The sequence below is a fragment of the Nycticebus coucang genome, chromosome 6, assembly GCF_027406575.1.
Source record: "Nycticebus coucang isolate mNycCou1 chromosome 6, mNycCou1.pri, whole genome shotgun sequence".
Lineage (NCBI taxonomy): Eukaryota > Metazoa > Chordata > Mammalia > Primates > Lorisidae > Nycticebus > Nycticebus coucang.
In genome coordinates this window covers 109,510,168-109,534,132 of record NC_069785.1, presented here as the reverse complement: position 1 = coordinate 109,534,132, position 23,965 = coordinate 109,510,168, and the positions used below count along the sequence as shown (strand labels likewise).

At 37.6% G+C, this 23,965-nt stretch overlaps 1 protein-coding gene across 7 annotated transcripts in view; it reads right to left on the bottom strand.

Moving 5' to 3' along the window:
* Window positions 1-23,965, bottom strand: part of GRIA4 (glutamate ionotropic receptor AMPA type subunit 4) — a 441,346-nt gene that overhangs the window by 21,045 nt on the left and 396,336 nt on the right. For all 7 annotated transcript variants that reach the window (XM_053594958.1, XM_053594959.1, XM_053594956.1 and 4 more), the window contains one exon: window positions 19,718-19,965. In XM_053594958.1, coding sequence (XP_053450933.1) covers window positions 19,718-19,965 — 248 coding nt within the window. The remainder of the gene's footprint in view (window positions 1-19,717; window positions 19,966-23,965) is intronic.

Below are 23,965 nucleotides of genomic sequence, written 5' to 3'. Positions count from 1 at the left end.
AATAGTGTGCAATTTCAAACTGCACATGGTCTTTATGGCCACTCTGTACACACACACACACATGCACACACATACATACACTGAAATTTTTGCAGCACCACTCTAATAAGAGTAATTTCATGTAACATGAATGCTAACCAAGTCTGTCTAGACTGTTCTGTTATTAATTGATGGCTGCACTTTCAGTATTGTCTTAAGAGCTGCGTGCATGAAGACATATTCCGAGTAGCAGGGTGAGGTAGAAAGGGGCGAGTATCACATGGGATTTGCTTTTTGTATTTTAATTAATGATGTCACCCAAATAAAGTTAGGTGGAGCAAGTTAGCAGAAACACTGAGGATTTACAATAAACTCCGGAATTTTGTATAAAATCAATGACTAACCTACTGAGAAAAATAGCTATTATTAAGAAGCTATTTATAAAATATAAAAAGTAAATAGCAATCAGTAGGTTGGCAAATGATAAGGTGCTAAGAGCTAAGCATGTGTGGCCTTCAGGAAAGGCCTTTGCCTTCACAGTTCACCTTTTACGGGCTGTCAGACCTGCACAGTATCCAGGTCTCAGCATTATCAATGCTCCACTAAGTTTTCAATTTAACTTGTAGCTGTGCCATTACTTTCCTTCTCAAATTATTCCTTCCAGTAGAGAAGCACAAGGCTCTTTTTGGCTTTTTTCTGCTTCATTGGATTTGCGCACTCATTTCCAAAGGCAGAACTTGGGCTAAATTGCTGTACATCCATAAGGAAAAAGTTTTTAGAAAAGATACTAAGTTTTCACTCCAGTTTGCTTATGCAATGACAAGTAAGATTTGCATAAAATGGCACCATTGATAAATGTTTGTTTATTGTTCCTAAGCAATCAGGAATTGATCAATTGTTTAATATTAAAAAAATTAAGGGGAAACATTTTTGTTGAATGAAAAGACAGACCCAGCATGGTTTATATGAGCATTTGGAAACCACCTTGGTGAGGAGGAAGTCGGTGTCTTTCCTTTGGGTTAGGATGACAGACAGGTGAGTAAGTCTGCATGGCTGCCTCAGAACCACAGGTTTCCTCCTCCAACTTCAGTCAGAAATACTGAACAAACTAAGTAGATACTGGACTAAATTCCAGCAATCGTCTCTAAATCGTAGGGTCTTTGGAATTAGCATGACTAATTCCTATTTGAGAACTCGGTCTGAGGAATGTTATTTCTTGAAAGAACTTTGTGATTTTTGTGAAAATGTCTGCCAGTAATTCATCCAGAGCATTAACTGGGCATTGTGATGGACGAGGATTTTAATTATATTTTTAGTGTTGAGTATTGCTTTAGGCAATCTTTACAAATATTTAATGCCATATAGCTTCATGATTTTGTTAATTTTAGGTCACAGAGTAGAATTTTCTAATCTGTGTTGGGTCATGGACCCCTTTTAGAATCTGATTAGAGCTCTGGATACTTTCTTAGGAAAAATGCACAGATACACAAAACCACTGACTGGTTTTAGGAAGTTCACAGACCTTGGAAAAGGAGTCATAGCATGGCTCAAAAAATCTGTTTTAGATTATAATATTTATTTTAAAATTGATTAGTGATAACTTTCAAGTATGTCTATTGAAGGGGAGAGAATAAGAACATTTCTATGATGCATGGTAGCTTAGAATTTTTACAGAGAAGAGGTTTTAAGACTGATTTATCAAGAAGGGATTTCCAGGGGTATTTGCCTCAGTCTGTGATCATTCTGCAAACACAACGTGTGGGACATTTTTAAAGACTCTGTGAAACTGATAAAAACTTAAAAAAAGTGGAAAGATGTATAATTTGACAGAATTCAATTATTCATTTTAAATAACATAAGTTTCATTTTATTTGTGGTGGTCTTGGGGTATTATTTGAGATTCTAAGTGAGAAAGTTCCTACCCCAAGTCATCCCCTTACTGTTATCACCACCCATGATCACATCATACAAAAGAGAGATTTGTTTCAAGACAGGACCACTGCTACTTACTTAAGGGCCTCGAGTTATTTCTGGTATCATCTACTTTTCAAGTTCTGATCATTATTCTTCTAGAGGAAATTTACGTTATTACCAGAGCATGTGAGCGTCCAGTAGGATTGCCTTTCCTGCGGGTGCCTGTCTGGACCATGATTTTGGCCTTTCCTGCAGGTGCCTGTCTGGACCATGATTTGCGCCTTTCCTGCGGGTGCCTGTCTGGACCATGATTTTGGCCTTTCCTGCGGGTGCTTGTCTGGACCATGATTTGCTGTGTAGACTTTGCCCCTCCCCTGACTTAGAATTCCTTAGATTCCATGATTTCTGGAATTCTGAACTATTCTGTGGACCATGGATCATACATACTTTCCATACTTTGGAGACTCCTAAAAACTTCCATTGATGGCTTTATTTTTTAGTATTTATTTATTTATTTATTTATTTATTTTCAGTTTTTGGCCAGGGCCAGGTTTGAACCCACCACCTCTGGTCTATGGGGGCCGGTGCCCTACCCCTTTGAGGCACAGGCACTGCCCTCAGCGATGGCTTTAAAGACATAATCCTAGAATATCAGAGTCAGAATATGGGTTAGAAAACATCTCCAACTTCCCTATTTTACAGATGGGGTCACGGAGGCCCAATCAAAGTTAGGTGACTTGTCCATCAAAGCCCAGCTAGGGCTCAGGTCCTCTGCCTTCTGGTCCAGTGCTCTTTCCACAGTATTATGGTATCTCTGTTTCCTGTCATCACACTTTCCTGAGTAGCTAAGCTATTTATTCATAATTTCTATGGCATTGTAAGGGAACTTCCTTGCCCCCCATGAAATTTATTAGGCTTGGTAGGATCTATACCTGATTAAGCTTTGGAAACTATTTGACTCATAGATTCTCTGCATTAGTAAGATGGCAACTTTGGTCCAGTTAGGCTAAGTACTCCTTGAGACAAAACCCTTAAAAGCAGGTGATCTTGTCAACTGAACTGATATACCCAAAATATCCAAAAAGGATGGATAGATGATTTTCCTTAAAAGCAATACCAAGAACCTATACGATTACTTGATTAACTGGAGGGTAACATTTATTTTCTCCCAAGGTTAAAATAAGATGTTTATTTTAACATATACAAAGTTCTTAATGATCTAGGTCCTAATCTTCTGGGATGTATAATCTCAGATCCCCAAAACAGCATCATAGGATGCTTCAGCATAATGAGTTAGAAAATTTTACGCAGAAGGAACAGAACTGTAAAAACAAATGCTAAAATAACAAGGCCCAGCCCCAAAACTCAATCTAATTTTTAAATTTTTATTTGCCTTTTTTCCTATAATCAGTTATCCATTAAGAACTTTCATATAATCATTTATCCATTAAGAACTGTTTTTCTGAAAAATGTCTCTCAAGTTTTTTTCCTCATTTCCATTACAGTGGTGTCATCTTCATTAAAGCCTTGATCACCTGAGACCAGGTCCCTGGCCTTTCTCAATCCACACTCTGCTCCCTGGAATCAGAATAATCTTGCTTCTCTGCTTATTTGTAGTGTTTTGTCAAAAACTTTCAGTGACTTATGATTGTCTCTAGAATATTTTTCTAACTTTTCTGACATGAAAGGCTTCTCAACAATTCAGCTTACGTACACTTCGAAAATATAATTTTATCATATTTTATTGAGCCAGGTACTGTGTCAAGTTCTTTATATTCTCGTTGAATCCTTACAACAAACCTATATTACAGAATTATATTTCCATTTTACAAATGAGGAAAGCAAGCCCCGAAGTTGCCAGGCTAGAAAATGGCAAAGGTAGAATTGGAACTTGGGTTTGTCTAACATAGAAGATGAGTCTCTTAATCACAGGAATTCCCCAAGCAGATCCTTTCTGACTTTAGCCAGGCTAATTTCTGTCAAGTCCCAAAGATATTTTTAGAATTGACTCCAAACTCACTAATAGAACTCATAATAGAACTTTCCCCAGGAATTCCTTCTGCTCCCCCGCTTAGCCTAAGTTTCTTATCCTTGTCAAGTATTCACTCAGTGACTTATTCATTCAAATAGTATATATCAACTAATACATGTCAACTTTCTGAGGTCTTCTTAGAGCTCTAGATTCCATATATCTCCTGCTTCCTTAGATTATAACATCAATTATCTGAAGCACTCACGTGTGCTTTGGCTCATACACACTTTCCTATTTATCTATGTACATTTTTTTCTCCCTCTTGGATGGCAGCAACTGTGCTTTTTGGTACTTCCTACCATGCCCAGTCCCAGTGCAGGACCAGAGTGTAGCTGGCCTGCAATAACTACACGAGAATTGCTATCTAAGCAAATTAGCTTCAGGTGCTATTTTGCAAGCAACCCAATAAAGTGAAAGAATAGTGTTCTGGACAACAAAGGGAGTCCTACAGCTATGGAAACTGACAGATTTTGGGGTGACTTGGTATGAAGTGTTTTAAAACAAAAGACAAAGAAAAATGCTTCAAAAATTTTCATTAAATGTTTGCAAGAAAGACATAAAAATATTTTCATTGGCTGTCTTTATGCATACTGGCAGACAATTTGGTCTATTTGTATGAAAACATGATCTAATAAAGTATTCAGTGAGATTGTGGATAGCAAAAATAAGGGGTTACCAATTCACTTCATGTAACCAGATTAGGAAAGAACACTCAATGACAAAATCAGATACAACTTTGCTGTTAATGTTGAGGGAAATTTGATACTCTCGCTGAACTTCAAGAAAAAAATTGCCCATAACTGTATTTTTATAAATCAATTCCCAGCTATTTAAGTAGCCAGTAAAATACATCATCTTTAGAAAATGTTTCTGTAACTAAATTTACTACTTAGAATAGTATAATTTAGCTCATCTTTGAAATTAAAAATTATGCTTATTAACAGACACTAAATGTCAACTCATGTTTGGTTTAAGATTTAACTGCATATTTTAATATGTACTTAATTCACTAAATATATCTATTTAAAGTTCATACACAAATACTTTAATACAAATACTCCAACAAATTCTTGATACCGAAAATAAATAAATCACAGTTTGAACTTTCTTCTCTCAAAGTTTCAGATTCCCTAGCAGTCGGCCAGTATTTGCTCTTGTAAATTAAAATGTATTTTGGTTAATCTTGTTTCATGCATCTTATATTTTGGCTTGGATTTTGGGTAGGCAAGGGAATAATACAAATAGGAGAAGGAACGTGGATATTAAAAATAGTGCTTCTTATAGAAATAGGGATTACAAGCTAATAAAAGGAAGCTGTCTGTACTTTCAAAGTTTAGGTCTGTAAAGGGGGCTCATAAGTAGGAAACCATGCAGGTTTTCTGTTACTTTCTGAAAATAGTTGAAGCCTCAGAAGTGTAATACCATGGGTCTTTAAAGATTTTAAGTTCATGTCATTTTAAAGATCGTTATAAAGCTGCGTATCTCGAGAGCAACAGGGCTCATAATCATATTTTAAAACAGATATATTCTAATGCTCATTTTTTAAATCAAATTTGAAAATAGTGACAAAAAGTTAAAGTTCTTAGAAATAGTTTCACCTACTTTATTTTTTTGTTAGTGTTAACACTAGAACCTGGTCTTTGAATTATTTGCTCCTGTCAGAAGTTGGTTGTGTTACTAGTTTGGACACTTCCATAGGCATATCAATATTAATTAATTAATTAATTAAATTTATAATACTAATTAATTAAAATTAATATTAATTAATAAAAATTAATATAATATTTAATGCACCTAATACATCAAGTGGAATTAATATAAATCAAAGTGTATCATTCCACTAAGCCACAAAACCAAAAAAACATTGTTTTCATATTGACTTCAAGTTATACAAAAGAGCTAAGTCACTGTAAAACTACCAGAAATTCTTCCCCTGAATAAGATTACCATAGAAAATTTTATAAGAATTCAAAGTATACACACAAATCTTCCTGACAACTAATGTTCATGTAGACATCAAATTCTAACATATAAATAGTTCACTAAAAAACATTGTGACAATTTCTTTTGTATGATTCCCTAGGCAGAGATTCATATGTCTGGCATCTTAAAATTCAGGAATGAATAAATCAAGAATGAATAATGTGACTCAAATATGTCCTGTACTTTTCGCTGAAGAAGTCAGGGAAAGTCATGCTAAAAGTTCAATGCTTGAGATTCTGGATTTGGTGACTATTACAATAAAATCATCTACAGGAATAATATGTTGATATTAAAATAAATTTTCTATTTCGTATGTGTGATTTTGTGTGTATTTCTAATGACATTACTACTATTGTTCCTGTTCAGGTGACAAGTGCCTCTGACAAAACATCCTCCTGAAATGATTTTTTTTCATTAATAGATCCAACATTCAACTTTAAAGTTAGGCCAGGCTTTTAAACATGTTTATAATAATGATGACCATTTTCTGGCAACAAATTGGCCTAAATTCTCATTCTTTCTGTACATTTTTTTTCTCCTTTTTAAAAATTTCCTTTTTCTTGAGCCCCAAGTGTTTTTGTTACCTGATCTAAAATCTACCTGAGTCACACAAGATCAAGCCTTTTTGGAAGGAAATGATAACAAAGAACTATTACTGAGTAAGACATAGAAGCTGGTCCCCTGTGTGGGCTGTGGGAGCCGCCTTGCTCCCGATAGTTCAAATTCTAGATGTTTTTTAAATTCTCTCACTTGTTTCTCTCTTTGGGTGGAGGTCTCCTTTATGGAATAACCAGCTTGGAACAGCGTATCAAAGTCAGGAAATACTAATTTCCTATATAAAAAAGGCCTGGGAAGGGCGGCACCTATGGCTCAATGGAGTAGGGTGCCGGCCCCATATGCTGGAGGTGGCAGGTTCAAACTCAGCCCCAGCCAAAACCTGCAAAAATAAATAAATAAATAAATAAATAAAATAAAAATAAAAAGCCTGGGATGCAGGGTGCATCACGTGGAGAAATAACACTCCAGACATATTTCCTTCCTTTCCTTTTATTTTTCTAATCATAGTGTTTATACAGTACCTTAAAAAAAATCTCATCAAGTCTATGCTTGATCAGATCAAAATTCTAGCCTGATCATATTTCTAAAATGTATCATTAAAAATATACCAATTTTTCTTTTATTAAAATGCTTAAAAAACACTTGGGATTTTAGTTTTAATACTTTTGTGACCTCTTATCCATTGGACCAATTGGCGGTAATTATATGTTTTCTTCCTATAGAGAAATTAACAGGTGATAACAGTTTCCTAAGGTCTCAGCTTTTGTGGAAGACTGGTGCTAATATTTAATGATGATGGAAAACATAAATGCATTAGGATGTAACTGATAAGGACTTGAGCGAAGGCCTGTATTTTTTTCCTGCTATACCATTTATAAGTGGATGTTCAAATAACTATTGTAAGTGACAAGTGTCAAGCTGGCTTCCTAATGTTAGTGGGTTAAAAAATATAGATGTATAAAGAAAAAACGGATTGAAAAATAGGTGGGGGAGGGGTTTCCTTCAAATGGATGGAACACATTCTTTTGAAAGAAAACTCCCCTCTTACCTTGGTCCTGGAGCTGGTTAGTTCTCCTCTGTCCTCCTCCTAGGGGAGAAATACCCAAAGTTAAACAATAATAGAACATGGTCTTGTATTAAGGTCAAGTTCAATTCTGGCCAACCCTCTCTCCAGGTCTCACAGGACACTACTGACTGTCTGATATGCTGGGTCCTTTGCTGATTGAATTGAATTCAAAACCCATTTTAAGGATTAAGCCAAAGGGGACTGAACATTAACTGTGCAAGAGGGAAAAAAATCCTCTCTGCCTTTCAGTCGGTCAGTCTTGTCAGAAAGCTCTTATAAATTGAAGGTTGGTCTGGAGTAGGGACCTCATATAAAGGCGTTGCTTGGGTAACTGCGTCAGCCGGAGCACATGATGGAGGGTGTGTGGGGCTCCTCAGGGAGGAGGGGTGTGCTGCGGTGTTCTCAGCCATCTCCTTGATGCTCTTTTGTCTTTTGAGAGGAAAATGATAGTTCTACAAACAACACCATGTTTGGAGCAGTTCTAAATAGAATACGAACAGTAATTATTATAAAAATAAAGAACATTAAAGGGTCTTTAGGCAGAAAGGTTAGAATAAAGTTTGGGAAATGGATATGATCAGACACTATGTGCTTGTTTTATTTTTTGAAATAGGAAGTAACCGATTGGATGAAGATGGGATTTTTTCTTAATATGTCTCTGTCTAGCTAGGACACCTTGTGTGTTTGGAGAGAAACAAGGCAACACAGTGAGAAGGATATGGATCTGGGAATTTGACAGTAATGGGCTCCATCCCACCTGTCACTGTTCTGCTATTTGATCTGAGCTTCAGCAGCACTTTCCATCCAGATGGGAAAATCTGCATCACTCCAAGGAGCTGCAGAGGTCCGGGTAGAAAATACATTCACACACGTGTCCTTGCTACATAGTAGCTTGTCATTAAATTTTCATTTATAAAATCTCTGATATGGTCGTTTCTTAGTTTGGATTACTTTATCTCTTTTAAGAAAACTGACTAATTAACTGAGCTTAGAGTCAGTTCTTGGTTACCCTTTGGCATAATATCAGAGATAGTGGGTGATTGACTCCCATATAAAAACCAAATACCAGACCATCAGTTGAATTCTGTGAGACGTGAAGGAGTGGAGACCAAGAATGAGCCTGCACCCATACAAGATCATGTGCTATTGTTATTTAACTTTGGGTAACTTATTAAAATTCTTCATCAAGTAAAATGACATCAGGTGAGAAAATGGATGTACTTTGGAACCTTAGTTTGTCCAAGTATTTTCCAGAGACTTCAAAATAAGGAATGTTGTAATCGTTATTCTAATGGACATTATGAAAATGTGCAGGGAAAAAACACTATATAGCAGATACAATGTTACACAATGTTATCGTGTCTCCATCTATGACTGTTACCATTTAATTTGTGTTAGGTTTTTTTGTATAAACTTAAATGAGCTTTAAAGTTTAATCACCTTAAAGTTTCATGACATAGATACGACATAATAGAATCCCACCATCTACCACGTGTGTGTCTCCCCGTCTCTTCCTTGGGAACCTTAACTTCATTCACTGTCATTAATGAGTATTCTAAAAATGGCTGTTTTCACAAACCAACTTTTTCTCTACTCAATGCTATAAATTAAAAAATATATATACAGAGAGAACATTTTCTGAAACAAGTACATGCAGAAGTTGTCAAGATGTGCTTAAAATGGAAATAAAAGGAGTGAATTGTACTTTATGAACCGCCTGCTTCACCCATGGAAGTCACTCACATGACAGAGCTTTGAAGGAAATAGTTTTATATTTAGAAATGATCTGGGAATCTGTGAATAAGAACAGCTATAAGTACACTGCCTGGATTGAGTGAAATTACAGTGGTCTGTAATTTACAGCGGCTGTGTGGTCTTCATGCTTCAGGGCATAAACTGATTGCTATTTGCAATAAAGAGAAAAATGAAAAAGAAATTAAGTATTGCTGAAGTTGTTAGGGTTATTATGGTTTTGCCCTTAAAAAAATACCTTTTCAAGTATTTCATATTGAAACACCCCAGAATACTACCTTACATGGCCATTTAAAAAAATCTTATGTAGATACAGAAATACAGGTTTTGTTCTTAAAAAGTCAAAACAAGTTCTTTTATATGCATGCGTTTTATTTTTGCTGTTTTATTCCTTCTTATATATAACCCAATGAATTTTGTCATATTTGTACCTTGCCCAAAGTTGATGTTATCATGTAATTTTAAATGATTGTTCACACAGGCATACAAGACCTATATTTATCTCTAGCTATGCTGGTTCTTACAGAGAAGTGCTTTCCTTAAACACATTTCCATTTCACAAAGTATTCAGACTGCAATAAAAACAGCTATTTACTAAGGAAGTGGCTTAATTGCAAAACCACAGCTTCTGTGGAGGTTCTGAGAATGAATTTTCCCCCAGTTTTGTTAAGTGTCTGCAACTTCAAAGAGGTATGAAAATTTTTTGGTTGTTTTGCTGAAGATAGTCTAGGGTATAACTGAGAATCTCAGACTGTCAAAGCGGGAACAGAGCCATCGCTGTTTGCTCATTACGAATCTGAGAATGTTCTGCTTACATTCTCACAGGTCTGATGTTGGGGTTCATAAGCCCATTTTCCCTCAATGTAGGGGACCAGTTTTAATTTTAAAATCTTTCTTTGTGCTGACCTAAAATCTACTTCAAAGTAATTTCTTTAACTCAACGGGTTTATCTACTTTTTAATATAAATGGTAATTATGGAACTTGAACTCTATATGAGTATTTCCAATCAATCTTGAAATTATCAGTGTTGCCAAAACTGCAGCATGAAAGAATTACAGAAACTGCTTAGTAAGCCTTCAGATTAAACTATATTTATATTAAAAAGTCCCTTTTTGTTCTTTTCCCTATAAGAGCACTGGAGAGAGTCAGAAGATCTCATTTCTAATCTCAGCTGGGGGACTGTGGGCAAGTCACTTAACACCACTACGGTACAGGGCCTTCCTCTGTAATAAAACGGCATCACACAGGGTTAAAAAGTGTAAGTAAAAGACTATTTGTGGAACGGTTTGAACGGAATACACTGCTCAGTAATGTTAGTGTTCAATATGAGTCAAATTTAAGCATAATCTTTTAAATGTGAACAAGTTAGAAAATTAAATGATATATTAACTGATTCTTTGGGTTATACAGTATTGTAATTACTATGTCATTTAATAGAAAGAAATTCTTCTTATTTATCAATACTATGAACTTTACTTTTTATTCTGGAAGATGACCTGAGGTCAACTTTTCTTGGGTTTTATTTACTTTCATTTACCTCTAACTGAAAGCTGATGAAATAAAAGCCAGTGGGTAAAGTGTCATCTTAGGACTCTGGATACTTAGTTTAATTTTTAGTTTCCTTATTTTTTTTTAAGTTTACTTTTTAATGCTAAAGGCGCTAACAAGGAAAGACTGTCTTACTTGATAATGCTTTTATGGTTTTTTGTGGTTCTAGTTGCAAATGGATGAAAAGAGGGAAGACTAGGGACTGGGAAGCTGAAGATGTCTTTTCTTAGTTCCTAATAGGATTTTAGACTGTCACCACTTCAAAAAGGGACATTCAGAAGCTGCGTATCTGCCAGCACCTAGTAAGAAACAACCAGGCTTCTATGGGAGTGGAGGCCCCTGTGGGAAGCTCGCTCCAGTTTACCTACGATCTTCCAATGAACAGGGACCCAGATACTCCATTTCCTCTGAAAGTGAGAAGCTATTTGTGTCACATTTGTTTGATTAACCCCAATTTAATTCTTATTCTGGCTAACTCCCAAATATTTAGCACTTAGACAAAACCTTAAATTTTGAAAATTTCTGTAAAAATTTATCTCTGGGATCATTTCTTCACTTAGAATTAAAAAAAAAAAAAGCTATGTAAAATCTGGTTTATTCCAACACGACATGATATGGTTTCGTGTGGTCAGTGGTATTTAAAACAATAGTTTTACCCACTATCTCAGGATTGTGCACTTTGAAAGGCAGAGTTGATGCCAAGGATTTTTTCTGCCTTTGATTTTTCATAATTTTTGAATTATGCGATATTAAAGCACTATATTGAAATGGTTTCACACACTTTTTGGAACTATATTTTATTCTGTGAGTATCTCTTAATAACAATTTTTAGGTTTTCAGAAAGTATGGAATCTGTCCATTTAAAAGAAACTACTTTCAATCATGGAAGAGACTTATCTGATATAAAGAAGGATAAGCAGTATACACAATATTCCTAACTTCTGTTAATGTAATTATTATTTATAAAACATTCTCATAATCCTATAATGCCTGTTCCTGAGAATTCTAGGGATGAGCGCCACCTAATGGTGATCTTCTATTCAGGTATTCCCAGATACTTAAAATACTGCGTGTTTATGGCAGTTGTCTTACATGTGTATTATTTCATTCTAAAAACAGATTTATTGAACTGATTTTCTTCGAAGGTGGAGCAAACATTAAAATTAATGAATTATAGTTTCTTATTTCTAGCTAAATTAAAATACAATACAATTCTAAACCAGAGTTATTATTATTTTCTAGCTCATTATAACTGCCAAAGTATTTATCTTTCTCTTCTTAAATTTGAATCATAAACTAGTCCCATCTTGGCTGATAATATATTTAGAGACAAAAGGAAGCTAATAATGTCTAAAGTTGTGGATGAGTGGTTTCTTATGTGCTATGCTGAAACAAATAGGTACCATTTCATTTTTTGTAGAAAACCATTATTCACTTGTGATATACTAAATTGATGTTTATCATTAGTATAAAACCACATTAAAGCAGCATGATATAGAATTCTACACTGAGCAGATTGCTTCTCCACAATAAACTGAGGTTTATAGCATTCTATTATAGGCATTTTGGAGTTTTATAGTAAACCTGATTATCATCACTCCCTCCCAACCCTGTGTTGTGTCTATTTGTGTGTGTTAAAGTTCTTTATGTATCTAAGTATTGCAAGTAGAAGGAGCCCCTTCCTGTCTCTCTTCTGTAGTCCCTCCCCTCACTCCCTCCACACTCTCAGCTAAGGCGGTGCTGGCCCAGGACGTGGTGAGGATCTACCAAGCGTGATTACACACGTGCCCCTACCAAACTGTTCTGAGTGCTAAGAGGCAGTTAACACTCACCATCTCTCTGAGAAATTTTAACGGTTCCTCCCTCTGCAACAGCCAGGGTGTCATCTTCCTGGCATCCTTTTCTTTAGGAAGGTAAGTCTGGAGAATAAAATCTAACACAAATGATGTGTAACCAACAACAAAACTTGTTATTTGACCTTCGCTGCTATTCTGAGGATAAGTTAAGAACCACTCATCAACTTCATCCACAGCATTGATGCCTGGAGAAGTTATGATCCTATAGCCTGAGACCCTGTGATGGAGAAAATTAATCTCCACAGCTGGGGGGTGGGGGCGGGCGGAACATAAATATTGGATCAGAGAATGCTGAATTATGAGGAAATGGAGGCGAATTTCCCAGGAAGCGGACAGCTCTGAAGTTTGATACATTCAGATCTACTTGGGGGACTTCTGAGGGTGAGGAGCACCCCTGTCCACACGTCCAGCCCATGCACACGTGAACTTTTTATCTTTGACCTGAATGTGCCATCACGAAGGCGTCCTGGAGTGGCTCAGGGTCCCTTCTTGTCCCAGGAGTGCCAACCTGTCAACTCAAGCTTACTAGACAGGCCCAGGAATGTTGACAGCCTCATATAACTTCTGTGGGGCAGGGTGTTTTTCCTACTGCCTAGCTTAAATACAAGCAGCATAAACATATATTGGGGTCACAACCAACACACCTGATCCATGTAAACGCAGAGGCAGAGGCTCCTGGCAAGCTAGCTTTGCCCCTCTCCTTGTCCCAGCTCCAGATGTTTCCTGTTCATCACGTCCCTCCACCCCGTATCTTTTCTGTTGGAAAATCTTTTCAGTTGCTTTGCTTTGACTAACTGGACTTCATTTTCTCACACTTGTGCCTCCATCTGGATTTCAGCCCCGCTAGAATCCCTAGGCGTGTCTTCCCTCCAGTCCTACAGCTTCACAGCTTTAGTTCCAGAGAACCCACCACAAAAAGGGAGATCCCAACGCATAAAAGATCCCAACCAAGCCCAGGCTTTGCTGCTTCTCTCCCTCTGCTTAGCCTCCATCACTGGTGTGGAAACCGCTTCTAGAGACCGTTCCTTTCCCTGAGGTGATAGGTACAAATGAACCACATAACATGGAGCCTATGTGGCCACTTGGCATGGATGAAGAGCAAATACTTCTGTTCGTTTCGAATGTAGGGTAAGTGGAGCCACAGTTTTCAGCACATTTACTCTATATCAGGTTAGGAACTGTGACCGCAAGCACAGCTGACGGTTCCGAAATACAGCTGGCAGGTGTAGGTCATGGTCGCCAACTTGGCGGTGTAGCTCTGTGCTCACGGCTGTTATGTATTGTTGCTGCTGCTGAATCAATTTGAATCTCATGGGACATGGATATTGTTTGTGGAGATTCTTTATAATATTTGTTGATGAGGCAGGTGTGTGGAACTCAGTACAACAGTTAGGAATCCTCATTTTTCTTAGAACTGTCAGAATGGAGATTCAGTCTTAGCACTCTCATCAAATCTCATCAAGAAACTAAGATTTTTGTGTAGCGGTTTTGTCTTGTTAAATTTGATCCTCTTTGAAGTGGTAGATTTTAAAATGGCTACAAATTAACCATTTTCTCAGGAAAATCACTAAAATACAATTTCTAAGTGTAGTGGTGAGAACAAAGGGCTAAAGGTTGAATTTAGAAACTTTCAACCTGCTGTCACCCACTCAAGCAGCTGCAGGGCATCCCAGGTGACCAACCTAAAACTTTCGGATACATCCTCATTTGGAATCCACCCATCCAGTCATCATTTGCTGAGTGAACTGACAGAAGATCTAGGGCAAATAATTTCAGCACTTTAATTTTTTCTTTTTTACTAATGAGAAAAATGGCAAAAATACATAATGCCCAGTCAGCCTTAAAGAAATGCAGGAAAAAAAGCAACATTTTTTTCTTCTTCATGGGGAGCTGTGATTTCAGTCATCTTTTAACTACAGGAAATATGTTAAACATATTTATTTAATTAAATAAAAATATAGAATTTAAAGTGGCTGTGGAAAGTTTTCCATATCCTACTGCAGTCAGCGTCTAGAAAGAGAGGGTGGAACAGATGAATTCTACGGTGTAGCTGTTTTCTCCTCGGTAAGTGCAGCATTGAAACCCACACCTCGTGACATCTCAGTCTGAGAATGTGAAATCCTTGGTGTATACAGTAAACACCAGCATCTCTAATAGCAAATTGGGTAGCTGTTTATGCATATTGCAGTAAGGGATATTTTTGTGTGTGCATGTGAGTCTGTGTATTTTAAGAGGATCAGCTGATTTATTTATTTATTTATTTATTTTTTGCAGTTTCTGGCTGGGGCTGGGTTTGAACCCACCACATCTGGCATATGGGGCCAGCGCCTTACTCTTTTGAGCCACAGGTGCTGCCCCAGGATCAGCTGATTTTTGTTGCATATGTTTGTCCCACCCTTAACTTAACAGACCTATTCCAAAATGTAATAGAATTACAAAAATTATCTGTAGCATCTTTTAACACACACGTGGCACTAAGAAAAATGAAAGATATTCATAAGTAAAAATAAATTTCTTTTTATAGTAGTTAAAATTTAAAAAAGCCTTGTATTTTGTGTACTAATCACTATGACTCACTTTTAGAGGACATGTTAAAAGTCTGCTCATTGGAGGCCAGGGGATGCTCAGTCTAGGCCTTAAATTTCCACACTTGTATATTTTTCTAGTGTCTACATCAAATACTGTAGGCATGTTTCTGATATCAAAAATGGACTACAGCTTTAGTCGCACACCCAACACCCAGCAAACTCCTTCCTTCCAAACCTTCCAAGTACAGTTGAACTAGTGCACAAGTGTATCTCACACATTTTACATGTGAAAGTGGTTCCTTTGGCATTATAGCTTTATACGTGAATTTGAATAGTCAGTTGGATACCTCTGCCCTAACAAATTCTCCAAATTAGACAAAATATAATTTGGCCTACACAGAACTGTACCCACCCTGATACAGATCTAGGCTTGGGCCAAGTGTTCTTTGAGGCCAGTGATTTTGTTAATACTGAACAAGTCCAGTGAAAGATGCTGCATTCTAATTCCTGTTCTTAGGACTTCCTCCCCGCTGCCATGCTCTTGCTGCAGAGCTCTGAGTTGCCAGTTGTAAAGTAAGCGTGATGTGCCTGGTTTCAAAAGATCAGTTCTTGTTGCTAAGGGTTCCTGCAGCTGGACATTGCCAAGTCCAGCTGGGCCTCATTTTCCAGGTCTTACTCACTGGTGCAAGTTCTACTGGAATTGCTTTCTTCTGAAGCATTATTATTATTATTATTTTTGAGACAGAACACTTGCTGTATTTTAGATATGGTCCCACAAACAGCTTTAGAGAAGGCAAAGTTTGGGTGGGAATTATCACTGGTCAATCATGAAGTATAGGAGACTATGGTTTTTAACGTGGCTCCACAAATTAGGCCAAGTACACAAACCCTGATGGAGGCCAGAGGAGAATCTTTAGACATGAGCTGCTGCTTTGTACTCTGGAGGTATTTACAGAGGCTGGACACTGGGAATATCTTTAAAAGGGGAATTCTCATCTAACAGCTTTTTAAAAGTAAATCTATAGCAGCCCAAATAGGATTCACTCCAAGGAACCTTTAACAGGTCTGTTTATTGCATAGTAAAGTTAATAGTATGGTAATCTATTATGCTATAGATTTATAAAGTCGATAGTATTTTGATAGTAAGGTACACGACTTTGCTGTGAATACTATAGTATAGTAAATACCTATACTCTGAACTACAGCACATTTGTAAAGTTGATAGTGTTGGTAGTATTGATAGTAAAGTCAAAGTAAACACACTTCCACTTGCATCTAAACCTTATATTCCATTGCAATGCCATCTAAAATGTGTATTTTAAATAACCTTTAACAATTTCTTCGCCAAAGAAAGCCTTTCACAATGGTTTTTGGATTGCCACAGGTACTGGAAAAGGGAGGAGGGAGGAGGCTGTGGCATTGATAAAAGTATAAATATTTATGGTGTATTTGGAATGAAAATTCAGGATATAACATGGTCGATATATCTGGCATGATTGTGTCACCTAAAAATTGCAGAATCTGCATCAAAGTTCAATAAACCAACAACTTCTGGGCGTCAACACTGGTAAGTGATAGAAGAACGGCCAGTGGTTTCACACTGTGTATGTCCAGAAAATACTCTTCTGAAATAAAGTCTCTGAGGAGTGAGGAGCTAAACAGACAGGTGCTGCTCATCAGCGGGGGCTGTTTTTTTATCCCAGTCACAGACACACTCTGTGTGATGAGCTTGATTACATTTGTGAAAGATCCAAGTCCTGCCGTCCATCGTGACTATCTATCCTATCCTCTTCCTCTTTTCCATGACATTTATTCTGAAAATTTGAAGCCCTTTGAACAAAGAGCAAGATCTGAACCTTTCAAACCCCCTAGACCAAAGGAACCTTGCCAGTCACTGACTACATTCTCCGGTTAAGCTCACCAAGAAGGAAAGATTACTGTTTCCTTTTTCTTAAAAATCTCATTTTGCCTAATGAATCAAATGGCACAGTCTTTGAGAAAGCCATTGTTAACGACAATGAAATACTCAAGTCTCACTGTATCCTGAGCTATTAACCTAAAGACCTAATTCCCTGATTAAAAAGAGATGCACACCCCAGGAAAACAGACTTAAATCTCTATTGAACTGAATGAGACAAAGAGATTTCAAAGACCCTTGATACAGGCATGGACTTCTGGATCTTGCTTTGATGAACGCAGTTATTTTTGAATTGCTTCTCCTGATGAATCAATTGCACAGAAGATGCCTATTAGTCCATCTTTGTGTAAGTTTGACTCATTTGAAACAGAAGAACCCTGGTTGAATAAGACAGAATTTAAGCCTAATGAGCCTCCTGCTCAGATGGTGGGGGGCTGGGGAGAGAGGAGGGTGGAGGTCAGGTGAATGCTGTTTAGCCTTCAGCGCCCTTCCAGCGTTCTCAAAGACAGAACAAAATGACTGTGGTTTTGGCATGCAGGGGCCAGCTTGCTCAGGAAACTGTGGTGTGTATAAAACAAAGCACATAAACAAACTCCCCATCCAGGAAGCTGAGTTGAACAATTGCCTCATTAACCAGATTCAGGGAAGGACAGGAAAAGAGGGGGAAGCCAATGGCTGGTTATTATACAGTTCCAGACAGATGAAGCCCTTCAGCTTCTCCCCAAACAATCCCTGTAGTGTGGAGTTGACAAAGTGGCACATTTAAGAGGGAACTCTCTTGCCATCAATGGGAGTCAGGCGTGCCCATATCGGAGTGCCAACTGCGGTCCCTGGAGCTTGACTTTATCAGGAGACACAAGACAGAGGCCAAGGCAGCTACATCCACAGAGAATTAATTAAGAGCAAAAGAGACATGCAGTGAATGTGATCATAGTCTAATGCTGATCTACATACCAGCCACTACTGCTTTTCTGCCTATTTCTTTTATGCTAAGATGTTCCTAGAACTATGACTGCAACAGAGGTTTGTTTGCTACTTGGCTTCATTGAAACAACGCATTTTTCATATTGTAACACACAAAAATATCCCCTCGAAGACCACATATCCTAAAGCCAGTTTAAGTTTCTGAGTGGTTGAGAGATTTGGGGGTAGACTGTTATTGTAGATAATTGATTAGTTTGGCTCTCTCCCGGCACACTTCCCCAGTTTCACATGGGATACAGCTGCAAGTAAACCTGATTTCAGCATTACTAAAGTCCAAGCCAAAATTTGTCTTTACTGGCTAGTTTTGTTCTATCTTCATTTAAACTTGTCCCTTGTGTATTACACCATAAAACCCCTCACTAATTATTAATTACAGTGTTGCTTGCAAACACAAAATACTGGTTCCACGCCACCCTTTCCAGCAAAGGTATTTGTTTCTTTATATTCTCAACCCTTCCTCCACCCACCAGACATACTAAAGCACATTGCAGTTCCCTTTCTGAAACCAATGAAAACAATCATATAATTTTTATATTGTTTTCATTTGGTCTGGGCAATAGTACAGGTCTCATTACCTTCATTTTTCAATGGCTTACCCAGAGACATCATTTTTCAAGACCAGGTTCTTGGTTAAGTCCTTTAGCAAAGATCCTGATTTCCTCTTGGTTCTGTGTTTTATAGAAACCTCTCCTGAGCAGCACCAAGACCATAGTAATTTGTCAGTCATCACTTTCGATGGGGTCTGGACCCATCAACTCAATAGCAGCCTTTATTGCTTAAGGAAAATAGGAAATTCTGCCTCCTGGACATAAACATGTGAATTTTTCTATGTCCAGGATTAAAAAGATGAAAAGGGCAGATTTAACCGATATTTCCGAAAGAATGAAAGTCCACAGGAAGAACTATTTGCTCATGAATCACATTTCAGGGGTCTACCTATAGGCCTCTTTGGATTGTCTGTGGGTCTAATTTTACAGATCTTACTTACACCACACCCCCTTTGAAACAGGTGGGAGTGTGACTTGAGTAAGCACTATGAAACCAGAACCCATTTCCCCTCCAATCATAATTGCTTTCATAAATAGATGTGATTTCAAACTTAGCACTCATACAACCTCAGGATAATCTAAATAGAATGATGCTGTAAGAAATAAATATTGAAATGGAAAAAAAAAGTGATTGGCTAAGAAGAGGTTGATTTCTTCTTACTTAGAAACTGGTGGCCAGGCATAATTAAAAAAAATGATAAAATGTAGAATTATTATGGACACAATGATAGTATAGATTTTGGTGGCCAAAAAAAGTTGATAAGATATAGAAGCAAATGTTACCCATGTTGTAGGCCCACTGGAAGCAGCTAGTGTTCAACCACTGTGGTTTTTATATGGCCTTCAAAGATCTATGTCAAGTATAATTAATTATTCTAAAAATTAAAAAAAATTACCTGATCGTTGGTCAAAAATATGAAATGGGGAAAAAGAAAATAAACAAACAGACATACCATGTTCACAAACAAAACAAAACAACTCTCTGGGGGACATCAGGGAAGGTGGAATACTATAACAACACATGTTATATTGTTATACTATCCCACCCACCTTAATGAGGAACCCTTGGGCGTGGCTACTCCATAGCCTTTCGAATCCAGATTGCCTCCCACTTTCATCGTGTCACACGGCTTTCGCTGCTCAATGTATTCATTCATAGTGGACTCCAGGAGAAAGGCAAATTTGCCCTTGGATTTGCGGACGCGAGCTACTCCCTCAGCTGTGGTCCTCGTGAACACTGACGGCTCTGCTGACCGCATGTAGGTCCACATCTTTTCATACACTGCTATTTTTGATCTCTGGAGGAAATTGAAATTAAATATAGGAAAGAAGGGAAGAACATGTTAATATTGACTGAACCAAGATCATGATAAAGCCTTTAGTATCTTTCCAGTGTCCTCTCCCTTCAATTTGCCATTGGTAACATAACAGTAACATTACTCTTTTCAAACTGGAATAACACCTTTCCAAACTATTTAAGGAAATCATTGAAATAACACAGACATCTAAAGTGGTACATGAACAAGCCTGCACTGCACCCCTTGCCATAGCAGTTACCGTGTTAAGCTGCTTAAATTGCTTATTATTGTTCTGTTAATGTAGAATGACATGAAGGAGTTGAACAGTTAATTATATCACTTTCACAGTCAATCTGAAAAGGATAAGAATTGATTTCATGTTTATGAAATTCCCTTTCATACTGTATTTGAGTTATAACAAATAAACAGAGCTGTTTTATTTTTATCTTTTTTTTCCATGCCTCAGTGTTTTAAAAAAATTCATTCTAATAAGATGTATACAGAAGTGCACTCAGTATCAAGTTACTAATTGAACAGCACAGGAAGGGGTGAAATCTGCTATAATTTACAAACTGAATATCCATAACATAAGAATCAAACTCTAGGTTGGTCAAAACATTTTAGACTTTTTCTAACAAAATCTCCAAATAGAACATATATTGAACTTTAAACAGAAATGATTCCTGTTTTTCCACTTTATATTTTAGACAGCCAGTCATGTTAATCCCCTGACTCCATCCAAGAAACTTATTTATTCTGGGAGAACGGGGACTGAAGACCCCATTCGTGGCAAGGGAAACACCCCCAGAAAAACAGGAAAATTAAAAAGGAAGCTGAGTGAGTCAGAACAAAGAAAATTCAGCTATTTAACATTTAAGCTAGCCATTGCTAGCACACTTCCTGGCTTTTCTGAAATTCTAGCCCTTTGGGGATACAGTTTACAAACACCCTGCTGGGTTGTAAGCACCCTGAGGAAAATAATGGCCATAGAAGAGACTGTGGCAAGTCCTAGAAAAAGATACATCTTCTGGGGCATTTTCTGCTTAGTAAACAGGCAAAGCAGATACCCACTGGGGAGATTTGCATTTGCCTGGGGCAGAGACCAAGGGAGCAGCTTGATCCCTGAGATATGGGCAGCACAGCTTATATCCCTTATAGCAGAGGAAGATCTCCTGTGGTGGTGATGGGAAGAAAATGCCTCCCTCCCACCAATTCCTCAGAGGAGATTATTGCTGGAGGCATTTTACTCCACAGAGAGCTAGTGGAGTTTAACACTTTCCTAGAAAGCTGTGTGTGTGATCTCCAGTGGGAGGCTCTCCCAATACAAGGCTCAGATTTCAGATTTCTCAAGGCTACCTTTAAGGTTAATAATAATAACAATAGGAGCTGATATGCCCAATCTGAGAAACTTCTGGCTTCTTTGTTCCCTACCCTCATCTTACCCTCTGAGCAATAAAATCCAAGTGGAGCAAACACTCTGTCCATTGCCAGAATCCCACAAACAGTAATGGACACCTGAGCTCCCACCTTTAATTCTACCCTATGTCTCTTTCTTTACTGTTGCTTCTAACTCTGTATTTCTTCAGTCGGTTGCTGCCAGTTTCCACAGGTCTCAGCAGACTCTGCTCTCGGGGCGGGACCCTGATAACTACCCTTTGGAAATCACTTCTGTCTACCTTGACTCTACTGCTTTACTTCCACCACTTCCAGGTCCTTTGCTGGTTTCGGCATTCACATTACACTTTTTTTGTCACACACACATTTTTAATGTACAAATATATCCAAAAGAATCCAAATGTCTCCAACAGATGTATTTAATAAGATATAAAGATCTGGATCCTGTTTAATAATACAATGATACACACAGACTTTACCTGGTGTGATTGTATTTGTTAAATAACAAGGTGCACAAATTTTGTATCTGGATCCTAATGAAAGGTAATGGAGAGGCCATTCAGACTTAGGTCTGTGTGCAAGACCAAATCCCAAGTAGCCTGTACATCTATTTGCATTGAGCTTCCTTTGTTTACCAGAACATAAAATTCAATAAGAAGCACTTTTTCCGTAAACAGTAAAATGACTTGAATAGCAAGTCTTATACATACTCTTACATGTATAAGAGTACATCTATTTGGACAAAAAAATTTTTCAAGTGTTGTGCAAAGAAACTGACAAAAGTATTATTCAAAACTTTGGTTCTGTAAGATGAGAAATTAGTAACCAATAAACCTAATTAATAAACCACATGGTTGACACACTTGAACAACAAAGAAAAAGTTATTCATGGCAATGTGTATTCAAATGTTGATTAATATCAAGGTGGGAAATGGACACCCTGTGGTATCCTAATGAAATGTTTTTATGGTATTGACACTTGAAAAAGTATCGCATGATGTATAGATCGTGATGTGTGTTTCTATGTAATGGCAATTTATTTCCAGTTGTAGAAATCTCATTAGAAAATTGAACACCAATTCTTCAGTTCAGATGTAATAAATCTAAGTTATTCCATTTATGAACATAGGACCAGGACAGACACATCCTTGCATTCAGATCTGCCAACTGGGAACCCCACACCGGCCTTGTTCACTCCATCTCTCCAGCGGAGCTCTGCTCTAGAGAACTAACTCTGCCACTAGACAGTGAGTTCTAAAAAAGGAGAAAATCTCTGCATCACTTGGTATAGATTTTCCTTAAATATATCTTCTGATAATTTCAAATTTAGAGAAGTGTTAGTAAACAATATCCTTTGAACGTACAGCCATTTTTAAATATCTGTATGATTTGATTTGAGAATTTGCAGAGCTCCACATTATATACTTCACTACATTGAAAACAGAAGAAATAAAATCAATGTGAATAGTGTTTTAATTCAATAGTTTTTGAAAAATTTTAAGGATATGAGAAACAGGCAAATTACTTGCTAATTTTCCTATTACAAGTAAGTAGTTTATTAAGGAACAGGATAGTTACATAAAATCAACATAGCAAAATGGAAAAGAGTATTTTTAGCTCTTGGTGCCTATAAAAATCGTTTAACTATAGAATGAAGTATAATATTAAATTATTCCTTTATAAAATATGAAGTATGTTAGGCCACTGTTTTTTTTAATAGTCAATGCCTATAATATTAATGTGAGGAAAATTACTGCTGCATTTGTTTAAAATATTGAATTACGTATACTTAAATGTAAAAAGAGGTGCATTAGTCCCTTTAAAATCTGAAAGAGGAATATATAGAGTAGTAATGCTAAATTTAGGAGGGTTTAGATACAATAGAAATCGTAAAATACAGACAAAATAGAGGTAAGACAAAAGCAAGTATTTTCAGGGAACAAATTAGCCTGATTTGTTACCCTCTTAATGTTTAGAAATACTGATTCTGATAAAGGGCTGTAGCTTAGATAAGATTACTAGCCATGGTGAAGGGATGAGAGAGAACATAAGGCAAAGGACTGGAAATAATGACTCTGCACCTGATCTGTGACTTCAAGGAAGCAACTGGGAGGGAGTGAAGGCAAAGGGAGGATTCATAGGTCTGGTGAGACAGGCTGGCAACTATGAGGGAGTGAGGGCAAAGCGAGGATTCACAGGTCTGGTGAGACAGGCTGGCAACTGGGAGGGAGTGAGGGCAAAGCGAGGATTCACAGGTCTGGTGAGACAGGCTGGCAACTGGGAGGGAGTGAGGGCAAAGCGAGGATTCACAGGTCTGGTGAGACAGGCTGGCAACTGCGAGGGAGTGAGGGCAAAGGGAGGATTCACAGGTCTGGTGAGACAGGCTGGCAACTGGGAGGGAGTGAGGGCAAAGCGAGGATTCACAGGTCTGGTGAGACAGGCTGGCAACTGGGAGGGAGTGAGGGCAAAGCGAGGATTCACAGGTCTGGTGAGACAGGCTGGCAACTGGGAGGGAGTGAGGGCAAAGCGAGGATTCACGGGTCTGGTGAGACAGGCTGGCAACTGCGAGGGAGTGAGGGCAATGGGAGGACTCACAGGTCTGTTG